We start from the raw sequence: 20,427 nt of genomic DNA, 5'->3' as shown, positions 1-20,427 counted from the left end.
TAGAAAATAATCCTTTACTGACTCACTCAATAGCTAAGCAAGAATAAAACATTTTAGTGTAAGAAATTTCATGTGAATTTAGGTAAATGGCCATTGGGGTTGTCCAAATTTACATAGCAATTTTATATTTTAAATTGCAAAAGAAAAACCACCCCACCCTGTCTATTTTTTTTCTAATCTAATGAAATAAAAACTTGAATATTACCATACATTTTAAAATTTTAAATCCAAACTGCATCTAATTTCTAAATCCAAGTATCTCAAGTCAGTGTCTGACCAATAGTTGGCCCTTTTGAAGGGCTGCATTTTTGTTTACCTAAATATACAAAATGGATACCAAATTCAGAAAGTGTTGCTGAGTTATCAGATTTGGATGAGGTTACTCAGTTTTCATAATGTGAACATTGTATCTGATGTCTGACGAAAACTTCTTTTGTGGTGGCATGTGTCTCTGCATACATAATCCAAATGGCTACATAAGTTATCACAGATATTTCCAAAAATGATTGTCCACAAAAGACCAAATAAGTAACTTATGTATTTAAGTTTCTGTTGAATTTGTTGTCAACACACAGGCTCCAAAAAAATATCAGCAAAAGTCATGTAAATGTCATTGACTGAAATTCATTGGAAGCCTTCTTTCCACTTGCAAAATGTCATCTTCAGTGTCACCATGAGTATGAGTTGTGTTAAATGACACAATTCACAAGTACTAATGCCAGATGCCACATTAGTCTCCTTGCAAATAGGGTTATTTTTAACTTTATGAGAGTAATATTATCTAATCAACTCAGCTTGCTTAATATTCTTCAATGATACACATCTTCACATATTTTTGTTCAGATATGTATTTATGAAAAAAGTTACCTAAGCAAACATTCTTTTTTGTTTTTGCAAATATTTTTGTGTTCTGCACTTCACTTAAGTTTGTGTAAGTTATATTGAGTTCCAGTTCCACATTTTTCTTGATGAACTAAGCAGGCCCATGGTTTGGCCTTGATCATTTACATAGTCATGCTCAGTATGCAGTTAGTATGGCCCCTGGCATGGTTTTGTCTAGAGTTCTCCTAGATAACATTCATCCATGATTCTCTGTAAGGAAATACCAAGACTATTTGTGGTATGCAATTTAAAGACAACTACCCTGTTTTAGACTTTAAGAGAATTTAGTTGTATGGAAGTGACTGGTGCCATACTGCTGGACCTTGGGGTCAGAGGATAGCTCCTGGTCTGTTTTAAGTTATAAATATAGATTCAGTTCATGCAGACACTTATTAGCCATATTGTAATTGTCAGTTCTGAAAGTTTTGTACCAGTCTTGAGTTTTGACTTACTTGAAACTGCATTGAGTTTCACAAGGAGAGGCTTTTAACTTTTCCGTGATAAACAGATGTTTGTTCCAAAATTTGGCTTTGAAATTTACAGTAATCTCCTGGCTCTCTTGTTTTATAGTTTGTTCTTGAAATACAGTGGACATCGCCACCATAATATTTGGTATCAGCCAGCAGATGGTGCAGTATTCCCTTTGATTTTTGAGGCTCTGACAATTTCTGGGAACAGTTCATTCAATATTTGATTTACCCTTCTACAGTTTTCCTCTATGAGCTTTCACCATTGCAAGCATATTGTCTAATGTGTTTCATTCCATCATACAATGACTGAAAAGTGCAAAATGATTTCAGAGCCATCTTCTAGGACTCTTGGAGGCAATGGGACAAAGAGTTTCTTGTGGTTGGCCTCTTCTTAGACAATCCGTCTGTTCCAAAACTGTTCTTGGTGCAAGCTCCTTCCCAGACACACTAACAATGAGAAAGTGTTGTTTTTCCTCTCTTATTATTAGTCCTGCAGTTAGTGAGGATTCACATACTGTGACCCTGGTTGCTCCAACTTTTTTAAAGAAGTTTTGATTGAAGAACTTTTATTTGTTAGTAAGAAACTAGAGTTTCTGGCCTACATTTACAGCATTTATGGTGTGTCCCTATACATTTCAATATCTGGACCTGGGAAGGAGTATCATCATCACGAGTAGAGAGCTGAACTAAATGTGCCTATTGGGCTAATGGAAGTGATTCTCAAACGGATGTGCGTCTAAATCACTGTTTGCTTTAAAAGTTGGGGGATAGCTTTCAGAAACTGTGAAGACAGTGTGTTACCCAATGGCTTTGTCAATATATATACCAGAGAGCCCTTACAGCTTCTTTGCACTCTTTGAAAATCCCTTGGTTTTCTGTCACCCTTTGGTCTTAAAGATCATTAAGTTGACCAAGGTTCTCTGCTTTAAGAGATACTGTTAATCATTACAGAGCTGAACCTAGTTCTTGTAGCTCTGGGGCAGCCACAAGATAGGACAGACATTTTTTACTCATTCCTTACTTCACTGTAATGGAAAAGTGATTTCTCTCAGTAAATGTATCCACCCTTGTAAAAACAATTTTACCATATACAGTATTGGTCTAGTATTAAAAAATTATTATAATACCTTTTTACATTATTTACTATTAAATATGTATACTGAGCAAAATGTGTTGGGTGCTAACAACAGCAGTTTCTGCAACTGAGTTGAAAATTAGTTTGTTACTTAGTTATATTAATGAACCCAATAGGTCTCAATAAGCTCTACAGATTTACTGATTAGAGGTCAAGAGCAATTGGGCCACCTTTAAACTGATTTGCTTTGCAAATAAGCTTAATCAGTATGGAAGTAAAGTTCATTTAAAAGACTTACGCTAGAGCTCTTAGGAAGTGGATGAATGTCCACTAGTCTGTGTATTTAAGTTGCATTTGTTACTTGATTTTTAAAATGGAATAGTTTAGATCTGGCAAAATACTGAATGTAGATGTCAGAGTTTTGATTTTTAAACTGGTATCTTTGCCTTTGTCTTCAGTTCCTTTCACAAATTAGTTCAGCAAATGTACTGACAGTAGAAATGTGGCTTGCATTGCTGTATACGATGTAATATGTTTTGCTATGACAAATTACTGCCTCGTCTGAATCCATACTGTAAATCACTTGGATTTTATTAAATGTTTTTAAGATATTGTAGTACATACGAGGTTATGTGTGTCCATTGAATTAATGATGGAAGAGTTGTAACCAAAAGTAGCCAACTTAAATTCATACAAAATTTGAAATAAGCAACTAGGTGAAGTTGCTTGTCAATGAGTAGCACTCCTCTTCAGGTGTACTCCTCGTAGTGATGTCCCAGCTCCAGTCAAGAACTCCTAATTCGGCCTTGCAGCGGTGATACAGCAGTAATGCAACCAGAATGGCTCACAAGAGGATGGCTTCATCTCACTGATGCTTTTGTGGCAAACTCCCCTTCTGCAAGACTCATCCCATTAATAGACAAGGCAGCGCCAGGCTCATAAAAGAAGCTCCAGACCTAAAGACAGAGAACTGTCCTCACTGTCCTTACTTTCTTCCCAGATAAACTTAATTTTTTACATGAACTTAATGAACTTTTCCCCTGCAGCTCTTGGAGAAGAGTGCTTTAGAGTCCATAAAAATCTTTTTATCATCCTTCTTTGGCTGGCACTGTTTGTATCTCTTTAAGTCTTCTTACGGAATGGCATTCCAGAAGCCATAGAAAGTTATATGGCTTACAGAAGATTCAAGATGGTAACAATTAGAGAAGACTATTACAAAAATCAAAACTGTTCCTTGCTTTTGTGATTTTAAAAACCTTTACTCAAGAAAATATGCGTATTAGAATGTAATTCTTCTTAATACTGCCTATATTATTGATCTTTGCTTTAGGTAAGGCTTTCTAGAAATCAGAACAGACCATTGAGTGCACCTCTTTGAAAGAAGGACCATCTTTTCTTTATGTCTGCACAATTACCAGCATGTTAGGCCTTAATATTGATCAATGAGCTTACCAGAAGCTGCAGTATTATAAGCTGTAAAAATAGTTTATAGTTTTTACTTTTCTACCTTGCATTCTATCTTTCACAACAGTGGTAAATCACTTCATCTTGTCAACCAGTTTCAATTATTTGCAATAATCCATAATTGCTATCATTCTGAATAATACTTTTAATTTTAAATTATTGTGGTCTCTGATAACATAAGAAGCAGAATCATTTCTGCTACTAATCCCCAGGGCACTCCACCATTAGCCTTTTTGTTTCTTCTACTGTAACTGGCTTTTAATTCATGAAAGGACTTCATCTTGCCTCCTGTGGCTACTAGGTTAACTTAATAATCTTCTGGAAAGGACTCTATTGAAAGCTTTTTGAAATCCTAATTCAATATCTACAGAGCCAGATATCCTTTATCTATTATTCTGTTAACTCTTAAAACCATCTCTTAGGTTGCTTTCAACAAGCCAGATCTGCAGAGTACAGTCCACAGATTGCTGTTCTGTCTTAGCAACACTGTTTTAGAAAAACAAGAGATATATAAAACCTTTCATTATAAGGCATTAGCTTCTCAATACTTGCTAAACTTGTGAAACTACCAGCTGAGTCGCTGGGCTCTTGTACATTTAGGATTCTGATTACACTTCTGAGAAGTATAGATCTCTTTAAAAAATCAACCTGAAAAGTAGGTTGTTCTCATTAAGAGAATTTTGCAAATGCGGTGTGAAATCAATAAGATTAATTAATAGGAAATGAGTGAATAGACTGTGAATTTACTGAGAGGATTGTGTCTTCATTTCTGTTTTGTATAATGCATAATAACAAAGATATCCCCAAATATGTAGTTACATCTCCATAGAGCCATAAAATGTGTGGGAAGAGTTTTCCTATGTTAGTTGTATAGGAAAGAAACACTAAAAATATTAATGCATATTGGAATAGGCATATGTTAGCCATAATATTCTTTTTTCTGATACCTCTCAAAACTGTCCCATAGTGAGTTTTTGAATTTGTGAGCAAGATAGCTTTTCCTACAGAAAGCTATCAGCAATCCTTTTACTTTTTCAGAAAAAAATAATGAAATAAAGAAATAGCTCAATCACATCTATATACAAAAGTGCATTAGCTCTACACAAAATGCTATTCTCTCTTTGGATTCACTTTGTAATTGCACAGTTGCTCCAAAGTAAAATATTAATGAAGACTCACCTTAAATCATTTGCAGAAATGTCTCTTTTTCTTTTCCTGATGAGGAGAGTGATCAGACTACCACTATTTTTATTCTATTTATTATGGCATTTCTACCTTCTTTCCTATTTAGAGATAAATGTCAAGACTCAGAAGGTAGTAGGAACAGGCTAATGCAGAACTCCTTAGAAAAATCACTCTTATAATTTGCCTTTGAGCTGTTTTGTTTCTTCATTTTTATTATATTCAAAGGAAAGTATTGTGAATCAATATGCAAATGCTAATGCATAAAGATGTGTTTAAAAGCTTCCTCAATTTCTAAAGCCATAAAATTGCCAATGTGTCACTATTTGTATGTCTTAAACTTAATTGCGTAGATGGGCAATATTAGTTAGCATTGCACTGAAAAAGATCTCCTGATATTTTATGCTATGGCTTAATTATTCAAACAATATTAATCTTCAGATAGTTGTTTTTAATTTTGCCTATGAACACTTTTTTCTGTGTGGCTTTATCCCAGTGTTTCCTCTTACCTGTATTTTTTTTTGTTGTTTTTATGTTATTTTCATGTAAACCAAAAAAGTCAAGCTTATTTGACAGACAGCTTTACATGAAAAATTGGCATAGGAAACAGAAGTGCATACTAAAAAATAAGAAAACAATTGCTTGGGCACTAGCTTTCAGAATGGCATTGAATAAGTTAATATTCTCTCCTGATTTACCTTAATAATTAATTCCTGAAAATTAAAATACAATGTTATATTTCATGTTATTAAAATGGTAGCAAAAATTCTTTGAGGGAAACCTTTTTTTTCTATAAAGTAAATTTTAAATAAGTTCTGTACTGAGATGCTGCATTGTATGTGTTGTGTTGGGATGGACAAACTGATCCATATGCTTCTAACACAATTTAAAATGAACTCCATGTTGCTCAAAGTAGATAAACCAAGATCAACATGTCTGTGTAAAAAGGATAGTGGGAGAGGCCTGCAGCCACCTCCTTACTGTCCTACTGATTTCAGGTTCTGCCATGGAGAGGAGGGAATTAATCTCCACAGTGACAGGCGAATGTGCAAGAGGCAAAAAACAAAGCTTCCTCTTCTTGCCTATTACTGGGACACTGTTTTCCTCTTTGCTTCCCTTTTCAGAGAGGAGGTATCCCCTTGTGCCTAATTAAATGCTTGCAAAATTGAAAGTTTCTACTTCACAATTATAATTATTCCTGTATTCTATAGTGATGGGATGGATTCTGCCCTCTGCTCCTCACTGCTGTCCAAGTGCAGTGGTGGAGGAGTCACAGATGTCACAGATGAAGGTGGAACTTAATCTTACTGGGGGCTGTGGTCCTCTGATGAGCCATTCATTCCAATTCACCTGCCACAGTATGCATGTATTATATATAAAACACTGTGTGATTGTTATAAATGCCAGTTATTTTTACACATCATGTAAAGCTCATATTAGGCAATTACAAATGAAAGAGATTAGCAAAATGTAGGTAAATAATAAAGCATCTCTTCAAGTCAAAGTCAGTTATTATTTATGTCCTAATCTAAAGTTTCATATTTATCATACTTGTGGAACTCTTGCAACATGTTCGTAAGTTGTGTAAAGAAAAAACATGGGACAATTGGATATGCCTAACAAGTCTATGAGCAGCAAGAAGACTATAAAAAGAAAAAGAAACAGTCTGAGGTAGTGGAGAGTTTTTTTTTTTTTTTTTTTTTCCTGCTACTGAGATAATAGCATGGCCCATTATTTGCTTCACTCAATTCTTGAATACATTACACATTTATCTGACTGATGTTTACAGAATGCTTTTCTCAGGGTGCATTTGGCTTCTGTTCATAATGCCATCCATCAATTAATAGAAAGCAATCCTTTAAGCATAGTCTGTAGCTATTTGTATTATTAGAATAATAATACATTTTGCATGCCTTTTTAGAAGACAATTGATTCAGATATCAGAATCAGATATTGATTCAGAATCTGATCTAATCAAACCCCAAATAAACAATAATAAGTTAAAAAGTATTTGATTTCCTTTTTAAGTATTGGGTATCTTATGTATCTTACATGTCTGTTATTTCCACCGAAGAATTAGTGGGAACAAAATCGAGATGTCCTATATTAGGCAAATTGATGATAATAACGGTTGAGCTCTCACCAGTGCCTTGTATAATAACATTAATGCTTCCCTATCTATCCTGGAAATATCTGATATATTTTAGATCATATTTGCCCTTTTCATATCTGCATCATATTGGTGTCTCATAATGATTAATTAGTCTGCTCAAGTCTATTCCCTGTCTTACTAAATCATACTGATGAACTTCTATACTGTAGCAGGAATTCTTAGTCTATCATTTTAGCATTGCATGTTGTACTGCTAGGCTTAAATCCAGACTTTCTGGTCATCCTGTTTCTCCTGTATGATACTCTGACCCTCTTCTACACTGGCAAGACCTGCTTGTTCTGTATCCTCAGCAAAGTGTATATTTATAAAATCTAAATCCAGGTAGCACGACTACACTATCTGGGCCTCAGCATTACTAGTAGCAATTGTTCTGCAAATGGTATCCGTGCAATGTCTGCTGTAATGACGTATGTTTGGGTATTTGTTTTCTCAGTAGTATTACAGAGGTCTTTATCCAACTCCAGGCATTGGTGTTCACAGTGGATTATGAATAAGTAGATAAGTCTTACCATCTTGCAAATAATTTCTGTTTAGCCATGCTTCTCATTCATGTGGCTCAAGCCAGAGCCAGAAGAAAGTAGACACATTTTGCTATGAATGTCGCCCATAATTGGAAAAGAATCCACGTGGATTTGAAAGCAGTCTCAGCTGAGACAAAACAGCAGAAAGGTGAGAGAGGGAGGCAACAGGGTCAATTAGTCTGTGGGAATAAGGGTTCGTATTGCTTCATTTTGAAGGTGCATGTAGGATAGTTATATGCCCCTGAGCTAGCGAAGAGAAAAGGAAAAGCATTTAGAATATATTTACTTTACTTTCTAAGTATGCATCACAGTTGTGAACTCTTTCATATCATACTCTTCTCCTTAGACTCTTAGACTTAAATTTTATTGTGTTCAAATTTCATTTAAAGGAGCAATAGGTCATCAAGGTATAAAAAATATGATAGAAAAATGAACTATACTTTGTTACATAAAATACAATAGAACAATATTCTCCCTAGCATTTACCAATTATTTTTATTTATGACAGCATTACTGTTGTTATTAACATGAAGGCAATAGGGAAGAAATTAAATTGAATATGATTATCTTTGTAAAATTTCTGTATTTTTTCTTTTTTACAAAAAGCAATATTTGATGTGTCAGAGTTGAATTCAGGTGCCCAGTACAGTAATACTCCCAAAGTTTTGTTGCTTATTCCTTTAATTTATCCATGTAAAGCAACTATATTCATTAGTCATTTAACTTCTTGTATGACGCAAATATTTACAAAATATAGATAAGGCTCTAAATTCAGTTTTACTGAGTTACAAAGATTTCTGTTAGAGTCTCTGTCTATTTTCCCCTTTGCCATTATCTGTTTCTCTTAAAGTTCAATAATCTTTTGTCTTCCACTTGTTTTAAGATAGGTACTTTATACTTTTATTATGGGATGCAAAGTATAGGCACAACTTCTGTTACTTTTTTAGGTAGAATGCAATAATTTAAACTAAAACTCTTTCAGTAGAGAATCTTTGTAGTATAAGCCTATTAAAAGGTTAACTGCAGCAGACTGAAATACAGAACAATTTATTGCTAGAAAACTTATAAGGAAAAAATATACTAAATAAAACAGCAAAATTGGATTTTGAACAATAAAGGCCATATGGTAAGTTACCATATTAAAAGTTGTATTTGATTACGTCTAGGTAGTGTTAATGAGCATTAGTTACTCCATAGTGACAATTAAAGCTAGCATCCCATTGTGGATCAAGTGACAAAGCTACTACCAGTAAGAAACCAAAAACAAGGCTTCATCTTGACTACAGTTAGAAAATGTTCAGCGCAATCTTGAAAAAAAAATTAGAAAAGAAGTTCAAAATTGGGGATATTCAGGAGTGCTTCTGCTTTTCTCTTTCCATGAACTTAGAAAACAAGAGAGGAAATAGCTGGAAGTTTTCAAATGTAGGTGGTACAGAATGGAAAACAAATCTTAAAAAGAATTACTCTTGCTTTGCTAAAATTGTTTGTCCTTTTCAAAGCAACAATTCCAGAGCTTATTCTAATATATAATTCCTTAGATAAAAATAAATCAGTTTGTAAACAGTTAATGTTTTTAGGACATCTAGTCCTATTTTTGGATAATCATTACATCTAAAACTTGGTATTATATGGTCAATTGAGTTTAACTGTGTGAAATGGTATGGAAAATTAATTTGTTTATATACCTTAAACACCAGGTTCTAAAATTCCTGTTTACTTTATAGATTATCAGATTACTTTAAGTATGATTGTTTAAGGAAGGCCGAGGATATCTTTATTGTCAAACCTCTGTACCTTGAGTTCTCTCAGATAGTTTGCTTTCATCATTTAATGGGCAGATTAGCCAAGAAGCTTCTTTTTACTGTTTACTGCGTAGGCTCTTTGCCTGGCTTCTCATTATCTCAGCAGACTTGCCTCTCGCCTTTCACTCCTTCATAGGAACAGATTTGCTACTGGACAGATTATTTCTAATTGTGATATGGCCATTATTTTACTCACATCTTGCTGGGCATTGATTTATTGTATATGTTGGCAAAACAAAAAGTACAGATGAAATACTGTTTATTTTTCACCTAGGACTACTTTAGTACATACAACTGTCATGTAAGTTTTGTGAAATGTGCACATTCTTACTGATTCTAGTACAGCTGCTTTCGTTGTGTGATCATTTTTTACAGTAATCTAATTTTTATTGGGTTGGCTACTTTTTATATATTTTTATTAGGTTGGTTCTTACATCAAAAAACACTAGTATAGAGGTTCAGAATAATTACTGTGAGATTTATTCGTTGAAATCCATTGCAGTGTTGCTGTCAGTTGTGGGTAAGTTTTGCCAAAAATTTGAGCCTTAATCAGCATTTTTTGTGGGTGGAAATGAAATTAACAAAGAATTTTGTGGGTGTAAACAAAAAAAAATCACATTTTTCTCAGAACAGCTGTATAATAGCCACTTTGGAAAGCTAAATAATAAACACAGAAGGAAAAGGTTTCATGCAGTAGAATATAAGGCAAAATATTTCTGGCTTCCATATTGTAGGAGTTATTATAGAGCACAAAATGCTAAGTAAAATTGGCTGTATACTTGGACAGCTGACACTTCAAGAAATGAGACAGAAATCAGAGTTCTTTTCAGAGCAATACCAGTTGCCAACACTGATGGGTTCAGAACTAATAAGCAGTAAGGACTACACGCAAATGCTGGATCCTCTACAGCTTGTAATACCTGTATTTTAGAGATTTTGTTTCAAAATCAGACTTTTATGTCATGTAAAATTCAAGTTCCTATTTTTACACCCAGAAATCATGTTCCTCTTAAAGTTTACATATCATTCAGATGTATATGTAATGCCCAAATGTTAAACGATGTTTTTAGATAGCAGTAATATCTTCTATTGATCAGGTTTTGTCACTAGAAAAAATAGAAGCTTTTGAACACATAAGCCTTCTTTGTGCCTGAAATAGAAAATGCAGATTCTGAGAGTAAAGAACTGAGAACAATTGCTCAGCATTTAAACATCTTTAAGAAAAAAAAAAGTAATTGGTATATACAGACTAGAGGAGATGTAGTAGAGAGAGAGAGAGAAAAGAAATAAGGAATTTTGATATGTGTTTTGAGGAAAATACTTGCAAATTCTGATGCAAGGATGTTTATCCAAAAAGAACGTTTTTCCAGGGAAAAATTCTCCAGTTTGAAAGATCTATCACAAATCCACATAGGGAATTCAGTTTTTTAAAAACATTACTGATTGTATATCTCATTTTCACTTCTAATTTTACCCTAGAAACAAGTAGCTGTTGTAGATTGCTTCCAATTTTCTGGTAGTAGCACATTGACAATTCATAACAAAAAATTGCAATCTAATAATTATAAACTACAAAAATATAAAAAGAAAAAAATTGAAGCAGTAAAGCCTAAGTCCTATTGACAGAGGATAGAAATAGTTGTCAGGCAGCAGCGATTGCGATGGCTGCTGGTGGGGCTGGGTCAGGCCTGGCCGCTAGGGCACAGGGCTCCGGGGCAGCAGGGGCAGCAGGGGTGAGGGATTGGGGGGGGGATCCTTAGTGCCCTGAGAATAACTTGCTGATTCTTCATCCTGCTTTTTGGTAAATGTATTTTTGATCACCTGACTGTTTTTTACTTGATGCGGGTTTGTATCTACAGTGAATAATTTGGCCTCAGAGTCAAGTTTGTCACCAGAAGTCTGTAGTTGCTATATTGCCTCCTTCTGTTCTCCATGACTATGAGGGCACATTTCTTTTACCAGCTCACAAACATATTCTGTAGCATGTTCAAGAAATAGAAAAAACATAATTTAATAGAATTTAAATAAGTTCTGATTCTCCTCTTGTAAAGGTCTTTCTTTATATGTGGTTGCTTGGGACTGTTATTTTTGAACTTTCTCATGAGTTTAATATTTCTTTGTGAAAAGCAAGCAAACAAAAAAGATCAAACCATCATATATGATATTTTGAGTCCTCTTCTAGGAAATGTGGATTTCATTTTTTTCTTCTTCCATAGGGTTCAGTACAGGGACTTGATTTCCCTGTGTGTAGGTAATAATTCATGTGTGTAGGTGAATGGGTATTGCCCAATGGTTCTTTTTAATCTCTTGTTAAAGATAAACAATGTGTGAGATTGTGTAAGTATGTAATTGGCTTTACAGCTACCAGTAGTAAGATAGTCATAGAAAATGTAAAAGACATAATTTCAATTATCTCTTCCAATTAATATTCATTTATAATATATGGATCTGCTCCAACAGGGAAGTTGGAAGTGGTCCAGTCAGCTGAGTTTTGCAAGACTTGGGTTCAGATCTGCTCAGAGGCAACAGGGAGGAATATTAGTCTTGGTGGCAAGCAAAGAATGTGTCTTCTACTTGCCAAATGTCTTATAGTTGTAACATCTGAACATCCTAAAGCAAATTTCTCAGGTTAAACAAATATCCAGCTTTTCATCTGTGGCCAATAATCAGCTTTTCATCTAAACTGTGGAAGAAAAGCCCCAAATAAAGCAGCCAGTAATTGAACTTGGGTTTTACACTTCTCAGTTATCTCAAGAATAATCTGAGAAATTTGCTTTAGGATATTTGTAGCTTCAGCTGGGTCTATGTGAGAAAGCTTGTTAACTGTGAAGAAAGAAGCCTCTACTCAATTCTGCAATATATTTTCAGTGGAAAAGTAGGATAGCAAATAAGCAGTGGTGTTTTAAAGACAGAGGTGGGTGCCTAAAGATATAGATAGGTGTCTAAGTGATTTTGAGGATCGCATTCTCTTCTGAGAAAGCGCTTTGTGGTTGAGTCACTTCTTAGCTATATTCAGAGCTCTGATAGGCAGAAAGCAACCAGCCGCTGATTCTCTCCATGCTCCTAAGTGCATATAACAGCCGACTGCTGAGTGATAGAAGAAAGAAACAGGAAGATAGAGTGCAAAATCCTTGAAAAGTCTATAATTTGGGATGGTACATAGCTGAATCAGCACACTTTCGTACTTTAGGATTGGAGAAACCATCCTATAGGAAATCAAATGTCTAATTTCTCTGTCTTTTTTCACATTAGAGACCGAAAGAGAGAGATGTTTTTTTTTCTTTGAAATTCTGCTCTGAAATCAATAGCAGATAAAAGGTCATTATTCTGGGAAGTTGGGAATTCTGTACCAGTACTGATATTTGTACAGTGCTGGATTTTTGTTGATTACAATATTCTTCTTCTTACTATCTTTCAAGCAACCAAGTGAATATATAAAGATCTGGTTTTCCTCTGTTACTGGAATAAACAGAACTTAATTCTGAAAATAGTTTGATTAATTCCAATGGGGAACTTGCAAAGTAAGGTGCATAAGTAAGGTTATCAGATTCTGATATTGACTTACTAGAAAGCTCTCAAATGCTAATTTCAGATATTTGAATCTCTAACATTGTCTAACCAAAGACTGAGCCGAGCAGTACAGAAATTAGACCACAAACTATATTGAGACTTCATATTATACAACAATACAAAATGAATTATTGTTTACTAAACACACCTATATGGATGGCATGAAATGTCTATTGGTCTGATCACGTTACATTAGCTTTTATTAAATTGCATCTCTTTATTTATTTTGTATTTTCAGGTAGAGATTGAGAAACTGGACTATCATTATTATCTGCCTTTGTTTTTTGATGGGCTTACTGAAATGGCATTTCCATATGAGTTTTTTGCTCGGCAAGGAATCCATGACATGCTGGAACATGGTGGAAACAAGATTCTTCCTGTCATTCCTCAGCTCATTATCCCAATAAAAAGTAAGTGAACATGTGGGAAAAAAAAAACCCTAAAATTGAATTTATATAGTGTAGCTTTTTGACAAGTTGCTAATTAAGCAATAAAAAAAGACAGGCTGTGCGTTTCATGGAGATTATTGCTAACCTGAGTAAATTGTAAGGTATGAGGCCAGAAGGCTTATGCCTTCAATCACCTGATATGTGCAGTAATCCCAAGAAAATAGACTATCTCATTAGTATTTTTCATATAATAAAGCGACTCTTGGTCTTTGGAAGCGTGATGTAACATATTCTTATCAGCTTTGTGTATATTGGTTATATAAATCCATGATTTAGCTGAAAGGAGAAAACACCATGCGTGTGCGCACACACGCACACACGCACACACACACAAATTGAGAGTTTTGCCTCACTGATGAAAGCTGTAATTAAAATTTTATTATTTTAAAAAATATATTGACTTTGAAGCTTTTTTACATTCGAAATATTTTTAATGGAAAAGTTATGTGAAAGGTAACAAATGATGTGTCTGTGGGCGTAATGCTAATAAAACTCTCTTTCAGTTACATTGTTTTGCCCTTTCCTGTTTCTTTAGGTCATGTCTTGAGTAGCTGTTATTCTGAACCATCATCCTTCTCCAGTTAGGCATTATGATTTTTACATCTGTGTGCTACACCTACACTAACAAATTAGACAGTGTCATGCTACATTCCTGGACACTGGAAGATATTAATTCTTAGAATGGTCTCTGATGTGGTTTTTAGCCATGCTAACTAGTGTTGGAGATGATTTTCAAGTTAAGTTATCCCCAAGGCTGGGGATGATTCCCTATAGGCAATTTGGATGCAGTCTTTTTTTTTTTTTTTTTTTTTTTTTGGAGACTATGGAATTAATAGGATTGACTAATACTATTCTGTGCCAGTTAGCATCCATTCAATTTACCAGTTGCAATAATGTAATCATCAGGTACATTGCCCATGTGTTTTAAAGATGGCTTCTATTTTATCTTTGGTTAGCAGGTCAGGCCTATTTTTGGTCAAGTCTTTGCTCAGGCTTATGTTCTGCAGGTGAGTCAGAATTCATGCTAATACAGAACAAAACCAAGTTGTTGTATTTGTGATACAGAATGAATAAAGTCAGACTGAATTTTGGGAACAAAGAAAAGAGAATATAGTTTGGAGTCTGTAATACTGAAGTATTTTTGTTGGAAGAATCAGAACTGTTTTTCTTTTCTTCGCTTTATTCTCCTTTTAAAAAGATTAATTAGAGATATCATTATCTGTATTTTAACATACTAGTAGATTTTTAAACTGTCAACAGGAATATGTAACTGGCAATAAATGCCCAGTTACTCTGTAAGCAACAGAGTGCTCTAAGGGCCAAGTGCAAGGTAGTTCAGACCTATGAAAGGTTATGAAAACTACCTTACTGTTTTTTTTCTAAAAGGGGATACATAAAGAAAGGAATCATGTAATTTCTTTAAATCTGTATCTCCAATATTCAAAAGCAACATATCTGGATATTGGCAACACCCAAATATATTTATAGTAGCATAACTTTCAAAAAAGCTGAAATAATTCCTTCAGAAAAGATTGCAAGATTATGTTCATAGCTTCATGGATAGGATTTAACAGTCTTGCTGAAACTTGAATCTAACTTAAAAATGATTGCCTACAAGCTTTAGCTTCTACATAGCTTTTAATATTAGAAAGAGATTGATAAGTAAAGATATTTATATCGAATTGATATATAGCCTTTTAAACAGAATTATAAATTAGGTTGCTGGAATACATTCACGAATCTACTAGTTAAATTTAGTTGATGATTCTCTTGTATTTTATCGCACACAGATTATTCTTTTATTTTAAAAGTCTTTTTCGGCTTTAATGTGTGAAGACTCTAAATATTATCAGTGATAATTCTCCCTAAATAAAGTCATATTAATGTTAAAAATGATACTGTCATCTCAAGGAATCTGGAAGTGTAGGCCTCTAAGAGTTTTAAAATTTTCTATGCCTCTGTAATATAGCAGTATAGTCAGAGCTGTATATTTCTGTGACTCGGCTGCATCCACAATAAACTCAGCTATGTTTTACACATATTACTGTCTCTGAAGTGTCCTGCTGGGTGAGTTATATCTGATTAGCCAGTCTTGTTCTAGACCCCACCATATTTCTACTGTGAAAGAGCAAACCAATTGATTGTTAGGCAAGGGAATATGTGAGACAGAGAGGAATGGGATAAAAGAAAGACAGAAGAATAACTCTATAAGTAGAATGCTTTTAAAAACAGTTTTCTCTCCTGCATATGTATCAAAGGAAAATACTAACGAAGGGCTGTTCTCTAAAGACTTTTGAAATTAAAGATTTCTCTATTATATTTTAATGATATGAAGTGAAATTCATCCTCTTCCCTAAGCCACATGCTCTTCCTTAAATTAACACTTTTTGAATGGTATACACGTTTAAAATGATATTATTTAATGAACATATGGGTTATTGTAAGCCAAATCCTTTCAATGAATTGTCTTCCAGCTATGCAAACAGGAAATGACTAACAAAAAGGAGATAACTGTAATTAACAGGTCCAGGCGTTTTTTCTGAAGACAGCTGGAGTGAGATTAAAATAATATGGATATATGCAATTTATTTGAAATATAATTGCAAATCCTTATTTTTCACATTGAAAAAACACTTTTTTGGGAAATTCAAAACAAGAAAAGAAAATAACAAGTTAAAAGCATTGATTTCTCAAAAAGAATAATATTCAGAATATATTTGATTTTTTTGAAAAATCAAAATGTATTTTACCTTACAGTGACAAATGATGACAAAATAGTTTACATATACAGCAATTCCATGGTGTAAAAAGTAGGAAAAACAAATTACCTATGTGCATCAAACTTACAAGAGAATAAATCCAACTAAAAATTAAAAAATGAAAAATCATACAGTGTAAGGAATTCAGAGTTGTCCCTCCATATCGCGGAAAATGTAGGCAAACCCATTGTTTGCAAAGAATAAAGTACTTCGTAGAAGTATTACATTAGTTTTGATGCACAACATACAGTGGAATATCTTCTCCCTTGCCAGGAAGAGCTGTATTATTGTTTTCACACTATAGAGATGGAAAGAGGTAGAAGGAGCCCAATTTTGCCCCATGTCACGAGCGATATCTGTGGCGCAAAGAGGAACAGATCTTACAAACCCCTGGTGTGGGAAGCAAAGCTACCTGTAAGTCATATCAGACTTTCCTTATTTTCAGGAAACGGGAGAGTCTGTCTGGCCTCACCGTGGCTTTCAGTAACGGCTTTATATTAAAGCCAACCTGTTGCCTCAAGTTGTCTATAGACAGTCAAGAATAGCTAGAAAGGGGGGCATGGAGGTGAGAGATGCCTATTGTCTTTAGTATTTGTTTGCAAATGGAAAAGTCCTGTTAAAGATTCTGTCTGATCATTAGGAGAATGTAAAATTCCTTTTGACATCTTTCTCCTGGCAAATGACTGCTTGTAATACTAGATTTGCCAGAATACGTGACAAGTCATAGAAGCTGTAATTCCTTTCGCTGGCCTTCCTTAGGCTTTCACAATTCTTAGATTCCTGCAGAAACTGCAGAATTCCCCAGCTTCAACAGGACACGCACATGCAAACATAAACACTGAATGGGGTAGCAAGTTCGGTACAGCTTTTCCAATTTTTCTATGCACAATATCAGGGACATCCTACTCAGCAGGTGGAAGCACCTAATTTCCTATCACTGGCACCTGTTATTCTGCGTTAATAGTAACTGTGTGTCCTTTACATTTTCTTTGCTGTCAGGGTAGCTGTAAGAGGTTCCAACACCTTCGCACCCATGGTGCCAAGCCACTTCGCTGCCACGGACTTGTGCTAGTGCAGCACTTTGTGGAACACCTCTGAGAATCTGATTTACTGATGTATTCCAAATTAAAAATGAATAAAAAAAAACAAAGTCCTTCCAAAGTGAAGTTAATTTTAAAGGCAGATCATTTCAATGGTCTAGTTTATAGCTTCACAGGTGAACAAATAGTATGCAATATTACTGGAGTTAAAATAAGCAATTGGAGCAGATCAGAAGATCAACTCCAATTCTGATCAAGTAGATCGGAACTTCTTAATACAGCTTTGCTAATGAAGAAAATCATATGAAATTAAACACTTAGATATCTTGGATCCTTGCCAGACCCTTGCCAGAAACCTTTTCTACTCCATGTTATGAATCCTAAAATGGACATGCAGGTGATCTGAGTTTGGGCCTAGAAATTAATAAAACACAAGTCTTTGCACTAAACTCTCTTTATTACAGAAAATTACTTAAAATGTGACCAAGATGGAGTATTGTTTATTCACAATTACAGCCAGCAGAGCAACACTGCTGACTGAGTCAGAAAAGAATAAACTCCATTTTAAACAATATTGGAATTTTATTTTCTGAGGCTATTTCTGTGGTCTTAAAAATGTCTTCTCCAGCAGAGTAGATCAGGGATATCTTAAGCTTTATTGAAAGCTCATTTTCCTTAAGGAAAATAGATCTTTTGTTAGTTAGATACAGAGAAATGGGCTGAAGAATCCTCCATCAATGTGACCTTCAGACACCTTGCTAATAGTTTAATAAATTCCTAAATTAAAATGATTTCTATTTTCTTTTACTCCACATCCTATCGATATCTAAAATGTGGATTGATGTCTTTGACAATAGTGTGGATATTCCATATTTAGTATTAAATCAAGGTCACTGTTGCATTTAGATGAGTGAAGTTTAAATTGTTGCTAACAGCTGTTGTAAGCACATTTATATTTGTATTTCTTCTCGTATATCGTCACTATATTTTCCAATTTAATATTCGTTAAATACTTCCTTCTTTCACAGAATGCTAAAATATTTTTATGCAATAAATCTGGCTCCCTGGACTGTATATTCTCTTCTTTTTTGTAAATCATGTAAATTGCTTCCTATCATCTACAGAAAATAAACCTTTAATAGAACTTCTATCTTCCTCTTGACTGAATTTTGTTCTAAAGAATCAGTCCTAGTTCTTAAGAGCAGGGACTGAAGACTAATTGTAAACAGGCTTATCTTTATAGACTTAAAATGTTTTTATAGAAAGCAAATGTCTTCTTTTTAATTCTTGATTCTCAAATATAGAAGCATTTATCTCCCATAGCCTTCATCACATACTACAAGTGATTGCAATTAGTAGGTTTATGTTAGGTTCTGTAGCTCAAAACTGGTCACTCCAAGAAGTTTCAAATAGTATAGAAATTATATTCATTATTACTCCTGTAAATCCTGTCTATGAAGAGAAACTGTGTTTCTCATTCCATAAAAATAATTCTCACTCATGTTTGGAAAGTGAAATCTGCAATTAACTTCTCTCATTTTTGAAGTGGGAGTTAGGACTATCCTCTCCGCAGATGTCACATTTATTAATGCTGAATTTCATCCACATTTTGTCATCCAGTTATTCAGTACTATAAAGATCTTCTGCAGCCCTTCAGAGCTGTCCCATGTCTTTGCCATCTGGAATAACTTGATATCATAAGAAAATTTTTCCACTCACTAGTAACCACTTCTTCCAAATCACCTATAAATCTGCGGAAGAGCATGAAATTCAGCACAGATTCCTGCAGTTCTCTACTAGTGATCCCCTTCCTCTATGAACCTGACCATTTATTGTTACCCCCATTTCTTATCACTAAAAAATTGTTTATTTTTATGAAAACTATGGCAGTTAAGTGTTTCAAGAACCTTCAGTGAGGGATCTTATTCAACACATTTCAGAAATTTAAGAAAATTGTGTTACCTGACTTTTCCTGTCCACATTCATCTTTATTTCTTCAAGGACCTACAATACATTTACAACACTTTCTATTAATTGCTGTAGTATAGATGTCAGTATTACTGGTCTCCAGTTCCCCAGATCCTTCCTCAAATCCTTTTTAAAACGAGTATCACACTTCACTGATAACAAGGCTGTTTTCATTGAGCAGTTTAGTATCTTGAGGGCAGCACAGGGGAAGGAATACACAGCTAGAGATGGATGGGAGCTCAGTATGCTAGCACAGCCACTGAGAAGAAGGTTTCAGGGACTATCCTTGCTGTACCTTTATGCTAATTAATAGCACTCTGCGGGCAAATGTTAAGAGTTGAGGTTTTACAGGTGCTGATCAAGGGAAACAGTACAATTAAAAATACAATTAAAGTTAAAAAAAAGGCTCTGACTTTGTCTTCATGCTCTGCTACCTCATGTTTCTTGCAAATATCAATAATCTAGTGATGGATCTTAGCCTTTTCTGTGTCTTAGGCTTTGGTTTTACTGGACAGACTCTTTGGTGACAGAACTGCCTGAAGGTTTTGCTTCCTTGTGCCCTATTCCTCCTTCCCATCACCTTACTGCACATCATCACTGCAGTTGTGCTTGTACAGCTGTATTGTACATTGGATCAGGAGCTTAACTGACTTAAAAAACAGGAACATGAAATTGTTATTTTGGTTTTTGCTTGCTCTAGATAGAAACTCTTTATTTTGTAACAGAGCCCTAGTTACTGTTTTATAAAATTAGCACAATATTTTTTAGTATATCAGTCAGGAAGTTAAGTGTTATGCATTTGGAAAGTTTTGGATGAAATGGTGTTTAAGATAAGCATATATCAGTTTAATCAATTATGTTTTGAGGATACTTCATATTGTGCCTCTGTGAATCTAAGAAAAGAAACTCTTGAGCTTTAAACTCAACAAGATCAAGTAGGCCACAACAATAGCGGTATCTTTAGTCTGAGGACTTATTGCCCTGCAGGAGATCTGCTCTAAGTATGTTGTTCTGCTTTAGGCAGAGCATCTTCTAAACAAGTGCATTTACAAACGAGGGGAAAGAAATGAAT

General features: G+C 34.5%; 1 protein-coding gene across 1 annotated transcript in view; it reads left to right on the top strand.

The window, feature by feature from the left end:
• The window catches only part of PACRG (parkin coregulated), a 265,771-nt gene that overhangs the window by 137,962 nt on the left and 107,382 nt on the right, over nucleotides 1–20,427 (top strand). Inside the window, exon 4 of the mRNA XM_062572310.1 lies at nucleotides 13,378–13,549. Within this exon, the coding sequence (XP_062428294.1) occupies nucleotides 13,378–13,549 (172 nt within the window). The remainder of the gene's footprint in view (nucleotides 1–13,377; nucleotides 13,550–20,427) is intronic.

This window comes from Rhea pennata, chromosome 3 (assembly GCF_028389875.1).
Source record: "Rhea pennata isolate bPtePen1 chromosome 3, bPtePen1.pri, whole genome shotgun sequence".
Lineage (NCBI taxonomy): Eukaryota > Metazoa > Chordata > Aves > Rheiformes > Rheidae > Rhea > Rhea pennata.
This window is presented reverse-complemented; position numbering and strand designations above follow the sequence as displayed.